This window comes from Strix uralensis, chromosome 8 (assembly GCF_047716275.1).
Source record: "Strix uralensis isolate ZFMK-TIS-50842 chromosome 8, bStrUra1, whole genome shotgun sequence".
Classification (NCBI taxonomy): Eukaryota; Metazoa; Chordata; class Aves; order Strigiformes; family Strigidae; genus Strix; species Strix uralensis.
The window spans coordinates 13337012-13360795 of record NC_133979.1 but is presented as its reverse complement, the minus strand read 5'-3'; the positions used below and the strand labels follow the sequence as shown (position 1 = coordinate 13360795).

Sequence of the window (23784 nt, the reverse complement as noted above, 5' to 3'; positions counted from 1 at the left end):
TGAGATATTCCTGCCCAAATGTCTCCCCTGAGTGGAAGATGTTTTATTGAACTGATATGTGAAACTATCAACACAGTTGTTACAAATATAGATACACACAGTTTGTTAGTTACAGCCAGACTCTTTTGTAGAACTGACAGCCAAAGTTATAGCCACTAATAATGCTAAAAACTGATTCTGTAAGGCCAGTACTTTGATAATCCATAATGGTGCAGATCACATGATGAGATACAACTTATCTTCATATAATCTTCCACACAGAGGCTTATGAATACATTTTTCTTCTGATAGATAATGTAATGATTCAGCAGAATTCTAACATGCTCCTGAAAATATATTCAATCAATGATGAAAATCAGGCTATTGTATTAGCTTTGATATTACATGGGTGATTACAGGTAATTTTTTCAGGAATCAGACAAGAAAGCAGAAAAGAAAAACCAACCCATAAGCCAGTCTGTATGAAAGCAAACCATACCATTTCGAATTCTCCTGTTCTGCTGCTGTGCACAGGAACATAAGAAATTAGAACATCTGTTAAGTACAAGGTGGGAAAGGCTGCTGATCAGACTACTTAGCACGAAACAAAGTGAGACGGTCTAAACTTTCTGCATGCATGTGCAGCCCACTCAGTACCACTCAGTGCTAGACTGACACAACTTCTTAAACTCTAACATTGTAAGGTAATTTGGAGTTCAATTGTACTTTAAATAGAGAGGGCTCCTCTAGGAATTAGAGGAATGAATTACTGCATATTAGACACAGCAGATATAACTTGTGTGAGCCTTTAATTTGAAACCAATAGATTTGGTCCTCAGTAGAAAAGCATGCACTTTGTAACTTCGACTTTAAACAGTATTTTCTCAGAAGTTTTTCAGCTGAGACTCTCTGTATCACATTGCCTTCCTACCCACTCCTTTCAATTCATTGCTTTTGCACATCAGAGACCGATTTGCACTTTGGAGTCTTTCACTTTTAAAGCAATGGCTGAACTGTATACATTGCTACTGCAGATTTCTTTAAAATGTTTAAAGATACTACAAAACAATAAATCTTTACATTGTTTTTTTATACCAGTTTTTTACTCTAGAGGCAGAGACTTAAGGTCAAATCTATAGCAGACAAACTGGTGTAACCTCATAGTTTCACCAGTCCATAGTACTGCTTCATGCACATAGTAAAAGACCAGTTTACAGTAGTTGCACCAGCAATCTTTGCTCAGGAGAGAAGCCAAGGTCTGGGACAGCAGTGTTACAGTGAATGGGGTCTGACACAAACTCACAGGATCGGAAAGGTTTTAGCAGGTTCTGGCATATGACATTATTCTGTCACTGTTATGGGCACTCAAATTATTCAATCTATTTACACATAAACTAAGATTTTCAGAAGGTAAGAATGATACAACCTGCCAAAGCAGATCAGGAATCTAATCCCAGTTTACAGGGACAGAAAGTCATTATTTCTAGATGGCTGATTGCATGTAAGATGAATTGTCTGTAGTTGCAGAAAGCAGGGAATGTTCATATCACAAAATTACCATGCCTCTCAAAGTACGCTTTGTGATAGCCTGAAAAGGAATGAATGGGCAGAGAGACCAAGACATTACAAACAATGTTTTCTGCTGAAAATATAGTATCTAGATATTTAAATGCATCATTTTGCTGTAATATTGGAGTATGTTACTTTTAGACATGGACAGGATACACACACTGCAAAACCTCAGTCTTCAGCATATTCCTAGCATAACCACCTTTTAGTTACTATTACTAGCATTTTATAATACTAAGATACCTGCAACATCAGCAATCATGCAGAACTTCATAATCATGTTTAGGAAAAACAGCACAAGAGTTTTAGACAAATGGTACCGGAAAAATCTCTGCTTCTTTAACCAATGAAAACATCCTACAGTAATGTTCCAAATTCTTCTTTCTAGATATTTCATGGGAATTCCAGATACTGCAGTAGAAAAAAAGATTCAAGATACCTAAATTACTCATGAAACTGTTTAATTTTCAGGTGTAATACAGGCTATTTGGTCAAGGAGGTGCTTTGGAAAATGCTTTTCCCTGTATTCGTGCCATGCCCACTGATTATTAACAGTTAATTACTGATGATCAAGAAATGTAAACAGGAATAAAACACTGGCAAAACTTAGCTGCCAGCTCTCAAATTTCCTAGAACTAATTGAAACATCTTCCTCAATTTGAAGGGAGAAACCAGCTCCTGATGCAGCATCCCATGTAGCAATCCTGTCTGTGAACAAAAGTGCAACACAACGTCTGACCTCCTGACTTTGGTGGGGAATGTGCATGTTGAAAACCCCATTAAAGATCTGCTGTTCAGACCAGGCTTGGATTTACAGGGATTTGGTGGCAGTGAGGAGACGGGAAGAAGGTGGTAATGCCTGGCTGAGAAAGCTGTAACACTCTTCAATTCACAGTGCAGGTGAAGGGAAATCTGCAGCGCACAGCAAGCACAGCTTTTCCACCTTTCCTGAAATGAAAGTTTGCATCAGGTTCTATTAACGCTATCTGGGTGCCACTGCAAAGTCATCTGAGCTCACAGTTTACCATGTTGAGTAGGAAGAATAGCAGCATATTGTGGACTATTTTCATCAGGTTTTCTCCAGCTAATCTCATTCCTCTCATGCTATAGATCACTCATAGCAGCTCAGAAACACCTAATGAAAGGAGAAATAGTGTATCTGATTCCAGACATGCTGTTCTAAGGGAATTAAATGGAGTCATCATTACCTTAAACACTTCCATTCAAAGTGGGTTTTATGATGAGCTCAAGAAAAGTAAATGCTGTTTCAAATAGGAACCTCTATATATTAAATCAAATAAATGAATGATAGAGTACTGGCACTTTTTGGCTGTAATCCTGTTATTGCTTAGAGCCATTTCTAATGCAAATGAAGAATGGTGTAGCAGAGCTATTTAGCAATTTTCTTTGATGGGCAGTGCTGACTGCTGGAAAGTGGCAGGAATGCAACTGTTCAGATGTGGAGTGCTCCAACATCCCTTGTAAGATCGCTCCCCAAATCTAATGATCACCCCTCCCTCCTGCAAAATGTGATCTTTAAACAAAGCTCAGCTGAGCAATACAAGCCTATCTTTGCACAGAGGCCAAGACACAAGAGCTGGGTCTAGTCACACAGAATTTTAGGAAATGTGCAATTTCAAGTGAATTCACTTAGGAAGTTCCACTTCTGTCTGTTCATAAAAAAAAATCCACTTGATATGGATTTGATCATCACTTGGTCATCCAGGACTCCCTCCCAGGTAAGCATGAACTTACATAGGCAAGAATACATTCTTGTGCTTTCTGAATGTCAGGGTAGTGCATCAGGGGCCGTTTGGGAACCCTGACTGAAGGATATCTTCATAGCTCTTCCATAGACTTGCAGCATGATACCTGTGCACAACTTGACAAATGACTCCCTACATGAGTTTTACAAGGGGAAATTAAAGCTGATTTAACGTCCTGTGGTGCTTTAAGGTCTGTGGATGATAAGCACTATGAAATGCTAAATATTATTAATGAAATCTAAGTGGAGGAAGAACACTAACTTCAATCTTGGGAAGGAAGATGGGCTTGGGAACTGTCCCTCTATTTAATAAAACATTGCATAAGGCCAGTAGGAGGTTGTCATCAAGTAAGAACATACATATAAAATGTGGTAGATTATATGTCTACTGTAAATTCAAGCACAGAAAACTCCTTTAGAGGCTGCAAACTATCTGGACAATGTGAAATGGTGCATAAACATCAGCTTTACAATGGAATAGCATGGGCTCCCTTCAGGATATATATGGGAAAAGAATAAGCCACAGCTAACCTCAATTTTTTGGGCTTTGATGTTTGTGTCTCATGAATGTGGGATGTGGCACTGACTGGAAACCCCAAGCTACCAAGATGCAACACTGCTGGCTGCAGCCCAGATCTCAGACCTTCAGACCCAATAACACAACATCAGAAGAGGCAAAGTGTTGCAAAGAGGTAGTGAGGAAGAAAGACCAGACCCCCATGTCTGCAGTAGCCACCCCCAAACACAGAACAGCCATCCTGCTAACAATAGCACAAAGTAGACATAGTCTTTTGTAGAGTGTGTGGCTGGGGGCACTCTGAGAGAGGCCCAAAAGTACCTTCCCCAGCCCTTAGCAAACACTGCTACACACAGGTGAAGCAAAGCTATGTATACTGCTGTATTCTAGGGAAAAGTGATGCATGGTATCCTGAAGTGAATGAAAACATCAATAAAACCACTTTCACTAGGATAGCAGAAGGTCTGGAAAACTGGGCAGACCTTACTGAAGGAAATGGCCAGGAAAAAGCCCAAAGAAAGCTGTTTTCCAGTCAAACTGACCAGGTTTGAAGGACACTACCCAGCATTTTTGCAACAATATTTCACTATGTTTTTGCTCAGACTTTTCCACCCGAGGAATGACTTTGGAAATGAAGAAGCAGGGCTTGCTGAGATCCATATGTTGTGGTGAGAAGAGGTGTAACTCCAAGCTTTTTCCACAAGACTGGGCAGGGCAATCTGTCCTCAAAGGGCATATTTACAGGAAATCATCAAAGATAAATTTGTGGTTTCCACTTTCCTGATTGGGGCGGATGGTACCATATGATTGCTATTCCAGGTTCTCAGGTTTCCTGCTGTTTTCAATAGTTTGCACTTTAAACTGTCTTACAACTGACTTTAGTCTTTTTTATTTATTTATTTAGTACAAAACACATCCATTTAACTAGTTAATGCTTTCACAGCCCTCTGAAGAGGTAAAGCACCACAAATTTAGAAAATGTTGTTAATAATCATTTGGACAAATGTATCCAGAAAATTGCATATTGATGGAAGGAGTTTATGTTCTTTGCAGTCAAATATTTCCTCACTCATTTCATGCAAAATTGCTTGGCCAAACAGATTTTCCCAAGGCTCTCTCAATAATGAATGTAACTTTCTTTTGTTTCTTGCTCTTCTCTGAACCCATCAGGAAAGGGTAAAGCATAATGACACAGGTCTGTTGTCTCCTGTAACCCTCTGGGACTGTTTTCTCTAATGTGATTGTTTGAAAATCAGCAGTTTTCTGCCAAGAAACAAAACAACCCATTTTCCTTCCAAGTAACACTGAAAAAATCTGAATGCCACAGAGCCTGCTCACTCATGCAACATTAATTTTTAAAAGAATCAATTTTGTAATCTTTCAATTATGGTTTATTATAATGATAATAATCACTGAGAAATCAGGTTTTTTTCTACTGCTAGTGCTGGTAGCTGTCATCAAACCACTTTCAGCAATGCTGAAAACACCTGCACTAATAAACCAGGCATTATTTATTTATACTTTAGTTTTACTTATTTAGAAACATATTAAACATCAATTCCCTTAGCAGTTGGTGATGTTACAAAAACTAAAAGCAAATAAATCATATCTGTAGCACATAAAGACCTAAAAGTCACTGCTAGTCTGGCTATCTTGTACTGTCACAACTGAAAAATACTTACAAAAAGCCAGAATAAACCACATGGACCTCGCTCATTGCTAACACTATGGAACACATGAAGTGAGCCTCTGTGTGAACACCTCTTGTGCTGGAAGCTCACAGAAAGGCTGTCCTAGCTCCAGCTGGGCAGCTGCATACCAGATCCCTTCTCTTTTCACACTGAAATCACACTGTGCTGGGTGTTTGGTACACTTGAGCACCGACATGAAGCATTTGTGATAGCTCATATATACATATATATGAGTTGTCATATATCAGCTCCAAGCCTTTATCAATGCTTGCATATACAGAGCTACATACTCGTGTAACAGGGAACACACATTGTTCATACAGCAGGTCATGCCAGAGCTTAGCATTTAACAGCATGAGCACAATGGGTTTATATTATGTTCACATTTTACAATAAAAAGTGTACAGAAAAATCACTTGGTTTCTGATCAAAATCTGAGCTCCCTGCTGTTTTAATTCCTGTAACCAACAATCATCAATAAATAATCATGCACAGCTTCTACATCCCGCTGTGATATTTTGTTTTTGTTTTAAGTACTGGATGTGCTGAGTTGGGATCTGCAATTCCAGATCAGACTTTCAGGTGTTCTGCTCCAGGATTCAAGTGAAAGAGCAAGCACACGTGCAAGGGCAAGGGCACAGAGGGGAGAGATGTTCTTCATCAGATACCTTGCAGGTCTGTGAGCTGTTTTAAATGAGACTGTGCTGAAAACAGGAGGTGTGTTCGAGGCAATGTGTTTCACAATAAAAGGACAAAAGTCTGAAAGAAGAAAGCTATATAGATGACAGTTACAAACAATGAGGCAGGGAATCAAAGAGGAAAAAAATGTGGAAAATATCAGTAAACTAATGATAGAGAAGGAAAAAATATTTGAAGGAAAGCAAGAAACATGTCAAATGGAAACAAGTATCCCATTAAAGAGAAACACGAACAAAGAAGGTTTCTGACCAAGTACAGTGACAACATTACAGCCTGTGATTTGAGTTAGCTAATCCAAATGGAAGAGTCTGAGATGGGCGTAAGGAGAAGGCACAAATGTTGAAATGCTTCAGGAACTGGTTGGAGCCAGACCTCACAGACAACATATGCCTTAGTCTGTACTGAGCTCTCTGGGCATCCGAACAAAGACTCAGACAGTAACCAGGCTCTGAACACCACCGTACAACCATGTACACCGTGGCTCACAAATTCAACCTACCATTTAGCTGACTGGAACAGAAAATTAAACCCTACCTTTGCAAAGACACAAGAACTGTCACCTGCTAGGAGACAATCTGGTAGGTGGATGCACCAAATAACTCAGCTAGCCTCCAGCCTTACTCTCCTCTGTAGCACTCCCACCCCAGCAGCCTGGAGATGCCTTAGCATTCCCATCAGCTATGGTCAAGAGCAGCAGGGAATGTGGTAGAAAGGTCAAAGTCCACAATCCCCTCCTCTCGACAGAAAAGACTTCTCTAGCTCCTTGGCAGGGAGGCCAGGCTGCCGTGGACTTCTGGCAGTGGTGACGAGGGCAGCTTTATCCGTGGCTCTCCTCACCCTCTTCTATCACCATCTTTACCATCCAGTCAGATCTAGAGCACTCCCCAGGTATATAGGGGATAGGACACTGGGCAGTGGAGAAATAGCAGAAGGCCAAGTCATTCATTCATTCCTTGAATAAAAAAATCAAGCCATTTGTTTCTGAAATTTAGGCAATTAACGTAAACTAATTAAATATCACACTGTTAGACCAAAGACATTCTCTATTCATGTCATTTGGTATAATACCTAGAAAAATCAATGCAATTATATTTTTAATGCCTAGTTCATAACTGCTTAATTCGTATCTCTTAATTCTGTTTTGGACTGAAATGGATTAGGATGATATAATTCCCACTTCCATGAGTTTGACATTTAAAGGTAACATTCAACCATGCCATTATGTCTAGAAAATATGCAAAGTATTGAAAACTGGAGGACAATTTTACTGCATCTTTAAAAATCAGCGTGGTCTGATCTGGATATACAAATACCAATATGTCTTAATTCTAATTAATTTTGTTGCCATTAAGATAATTTGGGAGCTCTATCTATGCATTCCTGAACTAAACACTTTTAACTTTGAGCTCAATATCCCAACAAATTAGAGGCTTCTCTATCCATGTCAAGGTACTGTTTTTCTATTTGTTCTTGATGGTTCCACCTCTGGATACAACAGAAAAGGAACTTGCTCACATGCCTGACAATACCACTCAGTTGTAGAAACTACTAAAACAAAAGCACCACAGATGAAAATGCATACATTAACATTTCTCATTCACCTAAAGAGAGATGTTATTCTACTGACTGACTCAGTGTCAAACCAACTTCATTTTGCTAACACATCAAACCTGAAAGACCTAAAATTATTTCAAAATTTTTGTTCAATGCAGCCATGTTGCAAGATTTGACTACCTCTGATAACTTAATTTAAAAAATGTTCTTTGTGAAGACTGTATGTACCATTTGATAAAAACAACTCGTAACCACTGGTTTTAAAATAGTCATATTTTGAAGTACATAGAGAGTGGACACAAACTTTACTGAAGCATGCAAATCTACAATTATGTGCAAAATGTCCTCTTTACAGGAAGTGCAATAGTATTGTAAACTGTAATTAGATATCATCTTCTCTAATTAGCTATTAACATTATGTAAAGATAAACTAAAGCATAATGAGTCTTTTCATTATCACATAATTGTTATTTTAATGGTTACATTACAAGCAATATAATACTATACATACTTCCACCTCTCATATTAGTGGGCAATTATTTCAAAACTTTCTATTATAATCTACCCACAAGAGACCAGTGTATTAATGCCACCAGTTTAGTATAATGATGACCATGGTTTTGAAATCAATATGATAGCCTCAGGGAAGAATGTAAAGTAATAATGAAGAAAATATTTATATTATATGCCAGTTTCAGTCCTGGTACACATAAGAAGTTTAAGGAAAACGTGGAGTTGCTCTTGCTACTGCTATCCTGAAACTGGTCAAATACATATGAAACCAGTGGTTATTATTTCAAAAACAGAGGAAAGCTTTTAAGTGATCCAGAATTAAAAGCTTGGAAGTGAAACTGGAATAAGCCTTCCCTGAATATATCATCTCTGAGTACCATCCTAAACCATATCCAGAAATAGTGCCCAAAATACTCTATTTCCCACTGATAAACAATGAACTGGTCTTAGTTACTTGTCCATTCATTGCCTTTCTCCTAACCAAACAAAGCAATGTAGCTTGGCAGGAAGCCACTGGTGCTTAGACAGGTCTAAGCAGTATATAAAGCTTGAGGATATACTGAGAATATCCTATATGAAGTTAAATGGAGTGTCATACCCGCAAGGCACTCCATGAGCAAGACCCAAAATACCTCGAGGAGTGAGGAGGCTCTGGGATGCCACTGCAGCTGAGAGTTCCTGGCAGGATCTGTACAGTGGAGCTGAAACCCAACTCCCTTGAATGCTGTGCTTTCTTGGAAGAGGAGGCAAAGGCAATTTAAGACCATGAAATAAGCCCAGAGAAGTTAAGGACTGCTGCTTTCTTCTATGCCAAATATGAAACATATTTCAACAGCATCATCACGAACATAAAATCAGAGCAGCACAGAGAGCACGCAAAAATCCACAACTACTAAGCTCCAGCAAAGACACAATTTTCCCTTGATAAAAGAAAAAGCTACACATGACAAACGCTAGTCACATTTCTTAATGGGCTGGAGGAAGGTGTGGAAACAATGCCAAGATGGATGGACACAGGACAGGAAAGCAAATAATACTTGAAAAAAATTGAAACTAAAATCCTTGTTTTAGAGGAATACTGCTTTGCAAATACTGTTCAGATTATGTTCTTTCCCTAATATTTTGACTGATTATAAAATGTCAAGAGACTACTGCTAATTTCACGTAGAAGGGAGCGCTGGAACCTCACCATGTTTGGCTGAAAACAGGTTATAGAGCAGCAGAAATTGGTTCCATTTTGCAGTTCCAGACCATTCCAACCCAAAATTAGCACTGTAAGAGACTGATATGCCTTCATGGTAAGCATACAACATTCAAAAAGCCCTATGGGCATGAATTTCTGCAAAGCAATAGCTCCTGCTTTCCCCCAGTGTCCTTTTCTCAGGGAAGTCAAGTTGTAAAAAGGAGATAAATATTCCTTGCCTCACAAAGGTATTTTGAGGCTTAAGTGATATCTGCAATATTTTCAGAAATGCTCTCACAGAAAATTTTTGGGATGCTCCTTGGAGATGGGAGCACTAGCATCTCTAACGAACGTACTTCAAGGAAAACTCTGAAACAACATATGGAGAGCAAACTCAACACAGAGCACATATTTCTGACATTTATCTTTGTTTTTATTGTTAAGATAAAAGCATGCTGTTTGTTTCTTAGGATTTCATCTGCTATCATTTTCTTTCCTTTCTCTGTGTCTAGTGACGTCATCTGTAGCAATTTTTAAAGTTTTGCAGCAAATCCTGTGCTTTGGAAGTTTTAATGAGTCGCGTAGAGAATGTTATTAGACAGGGAGTTCATGATTCCTTTCTGTAACCAGTATGACTCTATCAGAGAGGATATGCTTGCTGAGATAACTGACTTTTAAAAATAAAAACCAAGAAAAACAAGTCTCCAAAGATTGGGATGGGATAGCAACAGCAAACTTGCAAAGAACAAATATGGGCATTTAGAAACCTTTTTTTCTATTGCAGTTGCATATTTACTGAATACTAACGTGCTGGATAGGGTTGCTCAGGTTCTGAGATGACTGGTGTCTCTGGTATGCGGTCCCAAATGTACTGAATGCTACGACAAACAAGAATTGCTTACAAAATAGAATGGTTGAATCTTTGAACATTTGCATAAGAAAGTATTCCCCTTCACACCCAAACTAAGCTACATGCTGATCAATATCCAAGATGTCAGACAAACTATTTGAGGACACTCCTCAAGATTCATAATAAATCCCCACAGTTATAGTTATGTTTTTCCAAACTGTTACAGCTCTCAAAACCTGCTGAAGATGTGAATGCATGAGAAAAATTGTATATGCTGCTCTTGTGCATGCCACTCTTTAAATGCATAGCTGCCTCACTGTTAAAAGCTCAGAGAATTTGAGTATCATAGGAACTGTATAGGATGAAGTCAGTGATTGTTTGCTAAACGCAGGTTGTAGCATATCCCAATAGCACATCAAGTTCTCTGAGAAGCGTGGCTGTGAATCCTGAGTTACCTTCAAAGATGTATGCTATAAATCCATTTGTGCACACATATATATATCTGTACAGTTTCAGTGTTCCGAAATTGCAGCCTGAATTCTTTATATTCGATATATGATAACAAATATATAAATAAACCAATGTAGAGGTTCTGTTTTGGTTTTGTATGGGTAAAAATACATATCGAAGATGTGCATAAGCAAGTGCCTAGTTAACACCGAGTTCTAAATTAATTTAATGAGACACAAAATTTCATCATTTTCCCCCAATTTTCCTCCCACCTAAGTGTATGAGGTCTCACGCAGGCTTGATTTCTTACCAATTAAATTTTCAGTGCAATATTTGTTTACTAATCTTTCTACATTTTAAGGTACAATACTCCAACATCAGGTCAAGCTAAACTGTTCCTACTTTCAGTTTTTCTTTTGCTGTGTTGCCTTATTGTTCAAAGCTTTGAGAAGACAATCTTTTCTAGAAATCACTCAGTGACATATTTGAAATTAGTTCTCATACACCTTTTCTTATAAAATCTTTTCTAGTAAGTTTTACTAGCTAGTGGGTAGACAGATGTACATAAACTCTCCTCTATCTGAAGCACCAAATCACTGTAGCTTTTTATTCCCTACCTCCTAAAGTTGCTATCCTCACCTGAACACCAACTCTATAACACAAAATCTCCCAGTGCATCTCATGCAGTTTGACTGCAGTACATTGTCTTTTGCTAAACACTGTAAATATGGCTCAGTGCACTTTAGGGAGCTTCCATTAGAAAACCCACAGTTATCAGTAACCAATAGGTATCATACTAAAGTAATAGAAATACTGCATTTATTTTCTAATCTATTTAATATATCTTAGAAAAGCATTGCTGTGTGACAATTGGTGATAAGTACAGACTTCAAAGGTAATCTGTGTTTTTAAAGACAGCTGGCAGCAAGGTTGACTTAAGAGAATGGATTAATTTCTTGACTTCTAAAAAATTAGTTCTGTTTCTTTAAAATTTTAAGCTCTTTTATAAAAATCAAGGTCTATTTTAAACACTACGATCTGAAAAATCAAAAACATTGAACTATGGAAGATGATCCAGTGAAGTTTCTATGAACACCAAAGGCTTCATTCAAAATCTATGCCTCTTCTAATTTTTCCCTCCAAGACTTCTGCCTTTGCAAAAGGCCCTTGCAAATATCTTCACCACCAGCAGCAAAACTGGAACCACTGTGATGCACAGTGTTACCAGGACTGCTAGTATATGACTCACTGACTTACATAATCCTTTGAAAATGTTCACGGGATGCAAGAAAAGTCGAAGTAGAATCTCATCTGCATGTGCAATCCCAGTGTTGCTCATGAGAGATATCAGCAATACTCTCATGACCATAAAAGCTGCAGAATACTTAAAGGACAAGATGGAAAAGGTGTGTGTGTAATTACAATACCAAACACTGTATAAAGATTAACATATGGCTCATCAGGAGCAGAAAACAGATCAGTGTCACGTAAAGAAGATGTAATAAATTAAAAGCAATAGATGTTGGATTAATTCAAAGAACATGTGAAAATGCTCAAAGATAAAGTAGATCCTGATTATGTATTTCTTGACTTGTATCATTAGGTGAAAAGAAATCACTCTATGGCCAAAGTCAGCAACCACCACAGAATCAATAGGTCTCTGAGCCCACACCAATCTATATGCAGCCACAGTTTTATCACAAAATACTAGTTAATATTGATATTTTTAATAAAGTTTCACTTCACTACGTAATTAGTGTAATGAAGTAGGAGCTGTGTTTCTTAACAAAAGTGCTGGTGCTTTGTACAGCATTTACTGGCACGTTAATAAAAATCGGACTTTTTCTATTGAGTTCCATCTGCCTAATAGAGAAAAATGTTCATCTTAATTAGGAAAATCTTCATAAAGAAATATAAATGCAGTTACTAATGGGCTGCAGGGAATAAATCTAGGACACTCAGGAACAACTGGTGTTTTACCAGGAAATAGAAGAGTGAATATAAACCCCAAAACAGTTGTTAGCTGTCCGCTGATTGACCACAAATAGCAATAGATGTTGAGGTTTTAAGTGTTTTATAATGAAAAATCTATTTATTTCATTAAGGTTTCATGCTTTAGACCCTTGTTTTTTCAGGTAATAAAGCGGTCTTAGCTGGCAATGAAACTATTTAAACCCTCTATGAATTAAGATGGACAAATCAATTACCACTTTTTGAAGGAATTACTTTATAAAAAGAAAAAATGGAAGTGCCAAGCAATGGTTCAAGAAAGATCCACCATCAAGCACTTGAAAAAGGGTCACTATATTAAACATATATTTTAGGGTTTGCTGTGATGCTCACAGGCAGTTGAAAACTTTTTGCTGACTTTATTGGTGTAGCAGCAGACGCTACATCATCATGCTAAAGACTATATCAACTACAATTCATTTTTGTCCAACAGGCATTATACATTTCCTCTGTCAGTCTGAATCAGTTTTTCCATTATTTTCTTCCAAGACTCCTGTAATTTAAAGATGCTGATATTTCCTAACTCAAAGTCATTTTGAAAGGAAAATGAGCAAACTTTTACTCATCTTCCAGAAGTGGGATTTTTTTAGAAAAAGCATGTTAATACAAAGCACTGATGGGAAGTACTTCCCAAGTCCCCAAATCTAACTCTCTGAGCTAGATTCAGTGTCAATGTTCACAGCTTCCCAATGAAAAACTGCTTTCTGCAAATATTATCTAACACTAGCTAAGATTTTATATTTTCTCTGAATGGCCTTGATAGGGAAAATAATACCTATATGTAAGCAAGTGCAAAAGTGAAAATAGCATTACCATAATATTTCATTCAAGCTAACAACCAGAAATATGGCATAAAACTGACGTTCTGGCCACTGACAGATTTATTACCTCAATTCACAGAGGATATCACCAAACAATAGAAGTTGCAACTACTTGAGCCTCAGAGAATGTAATTTCATTTATTCATTTCAATGACATTTTTACTAGACTACAGCTTCATGCAGATTAGTCAGACATCAAAAACCACATATTAGCTGAGGTGAAGCTGTGATGACTGCAGTTGTCTAACAGTGTCAATCCAAACTTTAGATTAATATAATTTGCTAGCTCTAAATGACAGAGATATAATATAGATCTCATATATCTCCAAAGTAATAAATAATTAGTGAGCAGAACTGAGTAAAATAGCAGGTTGAGCACACCCCCAAATTTTGGATCTTGATTCAGAAGTCAGTGATCAGAACGATCCATCTTTCTGCCTCGAATGATAAAACAGCTTTCTCACAACCTAACACATAGCACCATCTGGCACAAACAGAGGAAACGAAGAACTTCTGGAAGAGAAGCACAAAAGCAATTTAGTTTCTTCAGAATTGTTCCAAGATATTAACAAAAATCCTCCAGAAACAGCCATCTGACTGCAAATGTGGTTCAGTGAACCTGTCTCCTGTAGACATGCTCGTATAGCTAATAATCTCGATAAAATGTTGTTGAATTGAACTGAACTGTTTGGGTATGGGATGGGTATTGTCAGAGTTAGGACAGCGTGTGTGGAAAGTCAAGTGTCTACTGAACTGGCTGGGTTTCAGAAGATTATCTCATGTCTCTCAATGGGAATTTTAGAAGCTCAGAATACATGTCCGCAGCAAAGCTCAGCAGGCTCTTTTCGGTAGTTATTTATAAGAGGAGTGACTACAAACACCAAGTTAAGCTGTGCTTTGAGCGGTATCAGCACATGCATTACTGGCTGTTTGCTGGGGCTCAACGTCCTCCATGTGCAGTGGGACAGGGGGGTCTGACCACACCGTCAGCCCACCGGGGGGAAGTGGAGCTGTGCCATCAGAGGCACTACTCTGATGTACAGTGCTGAGTGGTTAGCCTGAGATGCTTGTAGTATAAACACAAATGGAGTCTGCAGTCTGGATGACATTATACTCTTTCACTGATATTAGCACAGATTTATTCTATCATTGCTTTTTGAAAGTGACTTTTAATGCAGGCTGTTTTCTAAATGATCCTTAAAAGACACTCCTTTCTTCCTCATCACCTTCACCTAAGGCAATAACATCCAGTAGCATTGATCTATTTGCTGCTAGTTTTCATTAATTTTACCCTCCCTAAGGGTGGTGCAGCTTTGGTGCCAGCTAATTAAAACCTATTTAGGGCTGTTCAGTGCACTTTATCAGACCAGAATTAGCTCTGCTGCTTTAATGAAGACTACAGTTTTCTCTATTATTACCAATTAAATGTTGTTATATCATATTGCATTTTATTTCTAATGCACGGCAAAGATATAGATGGCTTTAGAACCATTTACCTGGATTGAGGTACATGCAAAGATGCCACATTTAGTAATTACCTAATGTTTCTTTAAACCCTTACACTTGACTCAATACATATAATATACCAAAACATTAGTGAAGTACTGGAAGAAGCTGCCAGCTTTATGCTCCCTCTAGGGAAGTACCAAGTAAAATGCATTAATGAAAAATTGTGAATGTCTGGTAATGAATATTATTTATGTACAACGATTATTCAAAGTGGATGAACATTCACCGCCTTGAACTCAAATGCTTCACTAATGAAGACTCCCAGAAAGAACATATGTCCCCCAGATTCATAACACCACATGCAAGGTTAATTCTCCAGTGGATAGCCCATATCAGAAAGTATTTTGTACTGCTGTAGAATTAAAAAATGCTTCACTGCAAAATAAACAAATGTCTTTGTTGAAAGTTATTTAGAGGCAATTCTTGTTTCTTCTTGTTTCTTCCATGAACCAATAATAAATCATTTGTCAATACCAAAGATATGGGTTTTGAACCTGTGCTCAGTGAAGTCAGGGATGAAGGTCCCACATCAGTGGTGCAGGACCACAGCTTTCCTGCAGTAGAGAAGTGACTGTAGCACATACCTGTTAGCTGCTTCTCATAACATCTTTTAAAACTTGAGCACCACTAAGGTGAAACTACTGAAAAGACCCACTAATCACCTAAAAAGATGGTACAAAGAGTAGAAATAGAAAGCTCATTAAAGGCTTGACAGACTAGAAATCTGTTGCAATCTTACTATGCATTAGTAACATACACTGTACATAAGGACAGTATTTTAGGATTAAGCTAAAATAGATGTGGTTACAATCCACTGAGTACATTCTAAAATATGAGTTGAACTTGGTTTCCTTCCAGAATTTTTGCTGGGAACATGCTGAAACAGACCTCTGTTCAGTCTAATATTGCAAGCAAGAGTTGATGTTTCTCTGAGGAACTGAAGGAATATTTGGCTGAAGAACCCGAGTCTGTCTCAGCATCATAATAGTCTGGCACAACACATGAAACTATTTTCATCACCTACAAATCTCTTGTGCTCTCCCTTTACTCCTTCCACAAATGCCACATACCTCTAACAGCCTCATGACCCTCCCTAGAAACAGCAGTTGGGTCCTGTGAATTGAAGATGTTACAGAAAATGAAACAGTTTCCAAACTGAGGTCCCCTGATTAGTAGGGAACTGCAGGATGTTTTCTTGTGATATAGGTGTTGGCTGGTGACAAGTCGCTTGTTTCCCTTGTTTCTGGCTGACAAGTGCACTAAATGATGTTAAAAACACCACTTAGTATTTGATGTGGAAAAGTAGGACTAAAATTGAAAGTTGCAGTAGATACAAGGATGTTATCATATTGCCACTGTGAGAAGTGGTGAGGGTTTTTTCACAGTCTTACATGTGCAAACGCAATGTGATGTGGGTCAGAGGCAGGCTCTTTACAATTTGCTGATGTTCGCAATGTGAAAATTTCAGTTTTAACAGTTTAAGGAGAAAGAAATTGCTTAAGAACTTTGTTCATAAGCACTGGGAGAATAGAAGTTCAATCTGCCTTTGACACGAAAAGAAGAATTTGAGTTAATTGTGTAATAATAAAATCTTGAAATGTGTTAATTTGTTGAAGAGGAATACATTAGGCTGGAGATGAGGGTACTCTGACATTGGACGATGAGACTTTTTGATATAATATACTAAAGTCTGGTGTCACAATAAGGATTCTGATAAAGTATTGTAAAGTCACTGTAACCTGACTGACTGTTACCATGGAATAGTCATAAATAAATTTATGTTTAGCAATGCAATAATGTACCCATGATCATATTTAGCTTGATTAATATGTAAACTGGATTACTTGGATTATTAGAGGTAATTTTTGAAGAACAGATCTTGTGTATTTTCTCTATTAGCCTCTGTTCATCAGCTTGTTCAGTTAAACTAAAAAAGCCATGATAACCTTGACACCTTTATGACATATAGCAGCTCCCTCTGATTTCAGAATTGCAGTAGCAATGTGCACACATGGTGAACAAGCTGAGGGGCAAGTTCTTCCCTATGTTTCAATAATTTAAAAAAAAAGGAAAAATCAACTCTAACCAAGTTTTGACAGTTTAATAACAAAGTGAATCAAGGATGTTTAAGACAACAAGTGCTTCTACTTCAAAAGCTAAGTCAAAAGTTCCGACCAATTTAAACTGTGAATATCTGTATTTTTAATTTGGTCAGAATAGCTACAGTCCTTCACAGCTGCAAATTCATGATTTGCAAATTCAAAAATTAATACTAAGGCACAGCAGTGATCTGGAAACTCTTTCCTAGTTAGCTCCAGTGTGCATGCGTGACAGGTGCTCTTTCACACCAAAACACAGATGATCAGAATTTTTGCAGCTCAGTTACAAAATCCTGCAATTTGTGGTCTTAATTCCACAAATCCAACTTCTGCTCTGAACATGCTAGCCAAAACAGCTAGCCCTCACACTGTCATCTCCTTTCAGCCCCCACTCAAGCTGCATATACACATGTTCTCAGGCATGGAAAATAGAATTTCAGCATAATTCTGGTGAAAACCTAAATCTATTACAGTATCACTGATAATCCATTTTCACCAAGAAATAGAAATAATGCATAACCCTGAGGTTTGTGTTTGAAGAAAAGCTACAGTGAATCTCAACAGAGAAGAAAAGACAATATCTAGTTATCCCGAGGTTGTGAATTTGGAAATGTTGTTTGTGTAGGATTATCCTCTTCAAATAAAATGTCAATTTAATCAATAGTAAATTGAGCTGAAAACAACACACAGCTTTGAAAACGTTTCAGGAAGACATCCAATATTTTTGGGACTCAAGCCAACAGAAATGGAAAGAACAGAAGGTAGCGTAGGTGGGGTAAATGGGGCCTAGCTGCTGCCTCATCAAGTGCTTATAACAGTCAAAACCATATAACAATCCATTAAAAACCTATCTGGGGACTCATTTAGAAGCTGGCATCCGGCATGGACTTCTCTCATGTATCTTTTGTCAAACATTATAATTGTTCTTCACATTTAGGTCTTACCGGTCTTTTCCTGTCTCCTTCTTAAATACTGCATCACAGTAACTCATGCGCTTTTCTGTTGTCACATAGATTTTGGCAGTTGGGTAGCTGTCAACAGTTTTCTTCAGCATGTTGTACACAATGCCATTTCCATCCTTCCTCATGTTTCGAAAAGGTCCCCAAATCACGTAAACAGTGTTGTTAGTTTCTTTGAAAAAGTACTCGGAATTCTTGAGTAGGAGAGGCACGCTTGTGTGAGAGACCACTCTTACGGTTGTCCTCTTCCCAACATCCTCCTCATAGCCCTTTGTGGGAGCATTGTTCATCCTCCATATGCAGGAGGACTTGTCTATCTCAGCTCCCACCTTCTGGCCAGCCATCTGTCCCGAGTTTGAAACAATGGCACAGAGGTCACAGTCAAGTTGTAGAGGCTGGAAGAAACAAAACAAAAATATATGGCAAGTCTTTCTCTGTAAAACATGAAGACTGAAAATTCAGTTAAAAGAAAGATGGGCACAGTCCAACAAATTGATTGCAATGCTTCTCTTTAAAAACAACTAACAATCCCCATGTGGTAGAGCTGGAAGAAAACCCTACCACTGCAAAGCTCTGAATGCAATCCTTTTTAGTGAAATAGGCAGTTCCAATCTTTTCCTTTGTTCTCCACCTTACAAAGTCAACCAGAAAAATAATAATTCTCTTTTTTTCCTCTAAATGTTACTCTTTCCACTAGAAAACAATGAAAGAAAGAAGCAGCAGAAAGCAATATTTAGATCAATGCTGCCTTCTAACAAGGTGTTGTCAGCAATAGGAAAAAAGTACAGAAAAAGTAATGCTGGAAATTTAACTATACACTGTTTCAGTGTCTGAATTAATAGTTCCCAAATTTGTGATAGAAGTCAGACGTGAGATAAACTCTAAAAAGCAGTGCAGTATTATGAAAATCCTGCAGTTGGAAAGGAGATGTAGACAGAGGAATACGTTGTTCTCTCCAGAGAACGGTTATGACCCATGAAAAATGAGAGGCAGATGGACTGGTGACACGTGAACTTAATCCTGGGCAAACTGAAGTCAAAGACAGTATTTCCTGAGCACATTCTAGGGTATTATTTCTCCAGTATGAATTGAAAATAGGAACAGTTATCTGTCTAACAGAGATATAGGAACCTATCTGATGTTCTGTTTGTCAGAGTATAAACGGTAAACACTTTTTGGTTCTTTTGTACCAACAGACTAAAAGGAAATGCCCTGTATTTAAGTTGGATTGTATGAGAAGTTTGGTTAGAAATCTAAACCAAATGAAAACTAGATCCAACAAAAAAAGCCTGCAGAAGACAGTTCAGGCCACAGATTATCTACAATTTTTTGTATGGTCACAGACTTGATCTTCTGTTATGCTCCCAGTTGGGAGCCAGTGCCTTCAGTTTAACGTTTGTTAGGAATAATTTCCTTCATGTTCTTCAGACGTTAGCCTGACAGGATGCTAGGTGCTTTTCTCATCAGACTTGTGGTTATTTCCCTTCAAAATCACACCTCATTTAACTGGTGTGGATGAATATCCTGGCTACATTTGACCACTATAACCTTAGGACATGGTGGCTGACAAAACATCAAATTTCTTTGATAACAGCTATATCTCATCTTTGGGTGACAAACGTTGTACTGAGCTAAGCTGCATCCTGCGAGACTTCTGCAATAAATCTCACAATTGCAAAGGTTTGATTTCTCTATGTGAGTGGTTCATGAAAACATTCTTTCCTCATTTTATCAGGACTTAAAGATGCCTGACTGCATGCAAAAGCATTGGCAATGTTTCCTTTACAGAACACCATGTATTTTTTTATAGCTGATGTAGTTTTAGAGAGCTGTCCTGCACAGTGCTCTGACAGCAGGGATGAAATCCCAGGAGATGCAGCTGAACACAACAGTCTTTCTGTTTACCGCTTAGTTAGAGAAATCCTCTCTAAGATACATTATGAGGACATGGCTGGGTGACCTAAACAAATCCATAAGCATAACTCATATCCTAACATGAAGTGAATTGTTAAAGTCCCAGAAGATTAATTTATACTTTCACGGTGAGCTTTCAAACTAACAAATGCTGAATATGAAACTGCTAGATAGGAAAAGCCAGTTTGGTCAAGAATCTGGTCCCATTTAAATCTGTCTCAATCTCAGTGGTTTTTTTTTTGTTGTGGGGTTGTTGTTTTGTTTTTTTTTTTTTTTTTTTCAGAATATTCTTCCTTCACCATTAAAATGGAGCTGCTCTCTTAAATTTGGAATTGTTTGATTTTCTGACCTTAGTTAGAAATGCATTGCACATTTTCTATTCACTGAGTGTAACTGTTCTGCTCGAATAAACTGAGTACACTCACTCCTGCAATTGTGTCCCCTGGTTTTCTAGCTCTTTTTGTTGTGATTCATTTATCTTGTTCCAATTTATAAAGTGCTTTCATAATATTGAATGCCTGCAATAGGTCAACATATAATCTGCTCTTCTTCAATAGAGGCAGAGGCTTAACCCCTCCCAGCCCTATCTCAGAATAAATATTTTTTACAATGTAGAGAAATTTTACATGTCCTAATATGCATATTTCCTAACGGAGATCCCAGAGGGAGTTGATACTGACTGACCCGTGACAGACATTCCACTGACTCCAGAGTCATCCATTGACTTCAGTCACTTTTTGCATCATATCTTCCTCAATGTATGAGAAAACACACATGAATAGTCATTTGTTGAACCACCATATGGAGACAGGCTTGAGGTGTTGGTTTATAAGTGTCACAGACAAAAGGGGCAGTTTCAGTAATCCACATGCAACACCTTTCTCATTTTCCTTATTTAACATGACATTCCCGTTTGTTATTACACCCTAGCTCAGGTATGGCAGTCCCATCACTTTAAGACTCAAAAGCTGCTCAAATGTAGCTCCTCTGTCAGGCGGCTACCATAGGAGCTATTCAGGCACAGGGATTTGGGTACTCGAGGAGCCAGCACTGGGAAGTACCTGGGTAGTTTTGACTGCTACTTATGTTACTGAACTAGGACACAGCTGACAGCTCCCTATGAACCTTGAGGAGTTGGGGTGATGTGCTGTTGTTCCCCCTCACCCCATACTCTGGGGTCCTACGTCCCTCACACCCTTTTCCCACATGCAGATTTTTGTCTGCAAGGTTGCTCACAACAGCCCTAACCTGTAAGAGAAACTATTACTTTTCCATTTAACTTGCTGTATTGTTCATATTAAGGATGAACAGAAGCAGAGAGACAATTCTTACACACAGAAATGGGAATACAGAGAGATGAAAACTGGAGAATTAGAGAAAATGTGCCTTCTTGGTGATCTGTTTTGCAGTTAACAGTAACTGTTTACAGGTGTCCACATCACAAACACCAGGATAGCAATTAAACACTAACTCAGCAGCAGCAGCCTTATCAGAAAAACCAAAAATGGGTCTGGCAGACAGTCCAGGCTGCCCTCTCATCTGTAGGGATGGTCCAGCAGCAATGGGACTGATACAGATTGGCAGGACCGTACAGAAACCTGTGCTGTTACTGTTTATGCTCTCTGGACCAACGTTCTGGTTTTGGCTGGGATAGAGTTAATTTTCTCCTTAGCAGCTGGTACAGTGCTGTGTTTTAGATATAGTATGAATATAACGTTGATAGCAACAACTAAAACATCAGTGTGTTAAGTAGTGTTTATCCTTAATCAAGGATTTTTCAGTTTCCCACGCTCTGCCAGAGATCAGGTGCACAGAAAGCCAGGAGGGAGGATGGCCAGGACAGCTGACCCGAACTAGCCAAAAGAATATTCCATACCAGAGAACGTCATGCTCAGTGTATAAACTGGGGGAAGTCGGCTGCGAGGGTGGGACTGCTGCTCAGGCTTTGGTCAACAGGTGGTAAGCAATTGCACTGTGCATCACTTGTTTTTCTTGGGCTTTATTTCTTTCTCTTTTTTCATCATTATTATTATTACTAGTTATTTCAATTATTAAACTGTTCTTATCTCAACCCACAAGTTTTACTTTTTTTTCTCTGATTCTCCTCCCCATCCCACTGGGGCTGGGGGGAGGAGTGAGTGAGGAGCTGTGTGGTGCTTAGTTGCCAGCTGGGGTTAAACCACGACAACCAAGAACATCAGTTATAGGTTTACCTGTACCTTTCACAAGATCTTCTTTCACTTGCATTGTAGATGTATGAGCTAAAGGAAAAAACATAGACAATCATTCACCTTTTCTTCTCTTTTCATGTATTTAGACACGTATTTCACCTCTACACACCATGGGGGCTGAGCTATTATTGCTTCTAGAAAATTATTCATTTTGTCGCTGACCAGAAGGATGTGGAAGTTCTCAGCAGAGCAGCTGGGCATGATTCTGACAAATTGTCCCATCTTCTTCCTGAATGATACATTGTAACTGTTGAGGAGCACTTATATTTTAATCAGTAAAGAAAATGAAATGTCTGACCTTTCCATTTCCTGTGCAAGCTTACAGACAATAGAAAAGATAATTAAAACTGTGAATTAGAACTTGCAAAACAGTGCCGTTTCTCTAGCAAAGAGAAATAGCTGTGTAATAAAGGTCACTTATCAAACAGTTCTAGTTATTAAATCTTTGCATTTAGCACTGAAGTGGCTTCACAGAATCAAAGGTCAAATCATTAAATAACAAAACCAGCCAGAATTAGAAAAGGTCACAAGCAAATCTAACTAGAAGTAGGTCACAAAACATGATTCTCTTTCACAGAGGATTTCAATATTTGGAAAATTGGTTACTTTCCAATTTGAAACAACTCCCCCATCATTTCAAATGTCTCCACTAAGAGACTGAAACTCCAGCTACAGGATCATTTGCATGGGTGGGTTTCCCAATGGCACAGATCCTGGATCGCCAAGTTTCCCAACCACAGACCTGTAGGTCTGCTGAAGTCCCAAGTGATCTCAGTGATCTCAGGCCAGGTCTCTTAACCTATTGGCCAAAACTTCAGCACAACTCAGTGGAACTTAACAAAACAATGTCTTGACAGACCAGTCACATGCCAAGCTCCCATCTCAGCAGAGACTGCCAGATTCACTCTTCAGTTGGACCAAATCTAGCTCAGGACCTATACAGATGTAATTTATACTAATGAAAAGCTGAATTTCTCTTGTGACTTCTTAGCATTATAGGCTGGTGGTGCGCTGGAGAGCTCACTCCAACCACCAACTCTGCTTCACTCTGTGAATCCCACAACTAATCATACAGATAGTTAGGAAATTCAGATTAAACTTTCCCAATTGTTACTTTGACAATATGATTGTAATTTTGTAAATTGGATGCAATGCCCATTCACTACATAATGAGGCAATTATTAGCAACTCACCACATATTAATTTGCTCCTTTAATGTTGAAACAAATGAGATCTTTTCTTATAATCATCCTATTTGAGTGAATTCTAACAAAGCCGATTGAACAAAGCTCCAGAGAGACTTTCTTTATTTCAATGCCATTTATTCTTCTACTCTTCTTGGATGTCTTTAGAGTTTTAGAGGATACAACATTTATAATGATGCCAGTAGGGAATAGATTTTGCCTTTATTCTTCTTGATGTTCATTTGAGGTCTTTGAAATGAAAGGTACAAGAGAGGCATTAGCCGTCT

At 38.2% G+C, this 23784-nt stretch overlaps 1 protein-coding gene across 9 annotated transcripts in view; it reads right to left on the bottom strand.

The window, feature by feature from the left end:
* Nucleotides 1-23784, bottom strand: part of ST6GALNAC3 (ST6 N-acetylgalactosaminide alpha-2,6-sialyltransferase 3) — a 225800-nt gene that overhangs the window by 59173 nt on the left and 142843 nt on the right. For 7 of the 9 annotated variants that reach the window (XR_012629846.1, XM_074876307.1, XM_074876309.1 and 4 more), the window contains one exon: nucleotides 18154-18563. Coding sequence is in view for 8 of the 9 variants with exons in the window: in XM_074876307.1 (XP_074732408.1) it covers nucleotides 18154-18563 (410 nt within the window). In the remaining variant the exon portion in view is untranslated. Of the gene's footprint in view, nucleotides 1-2346; nucleotides 2497-18153; nucleotides 18564-22373; nucleotides 22543-23784 lie in introns of those variants that run through there. The other 2 variants (XM_074876313.1, XM_074876314.1) reach the window with 2 other exon arrangements.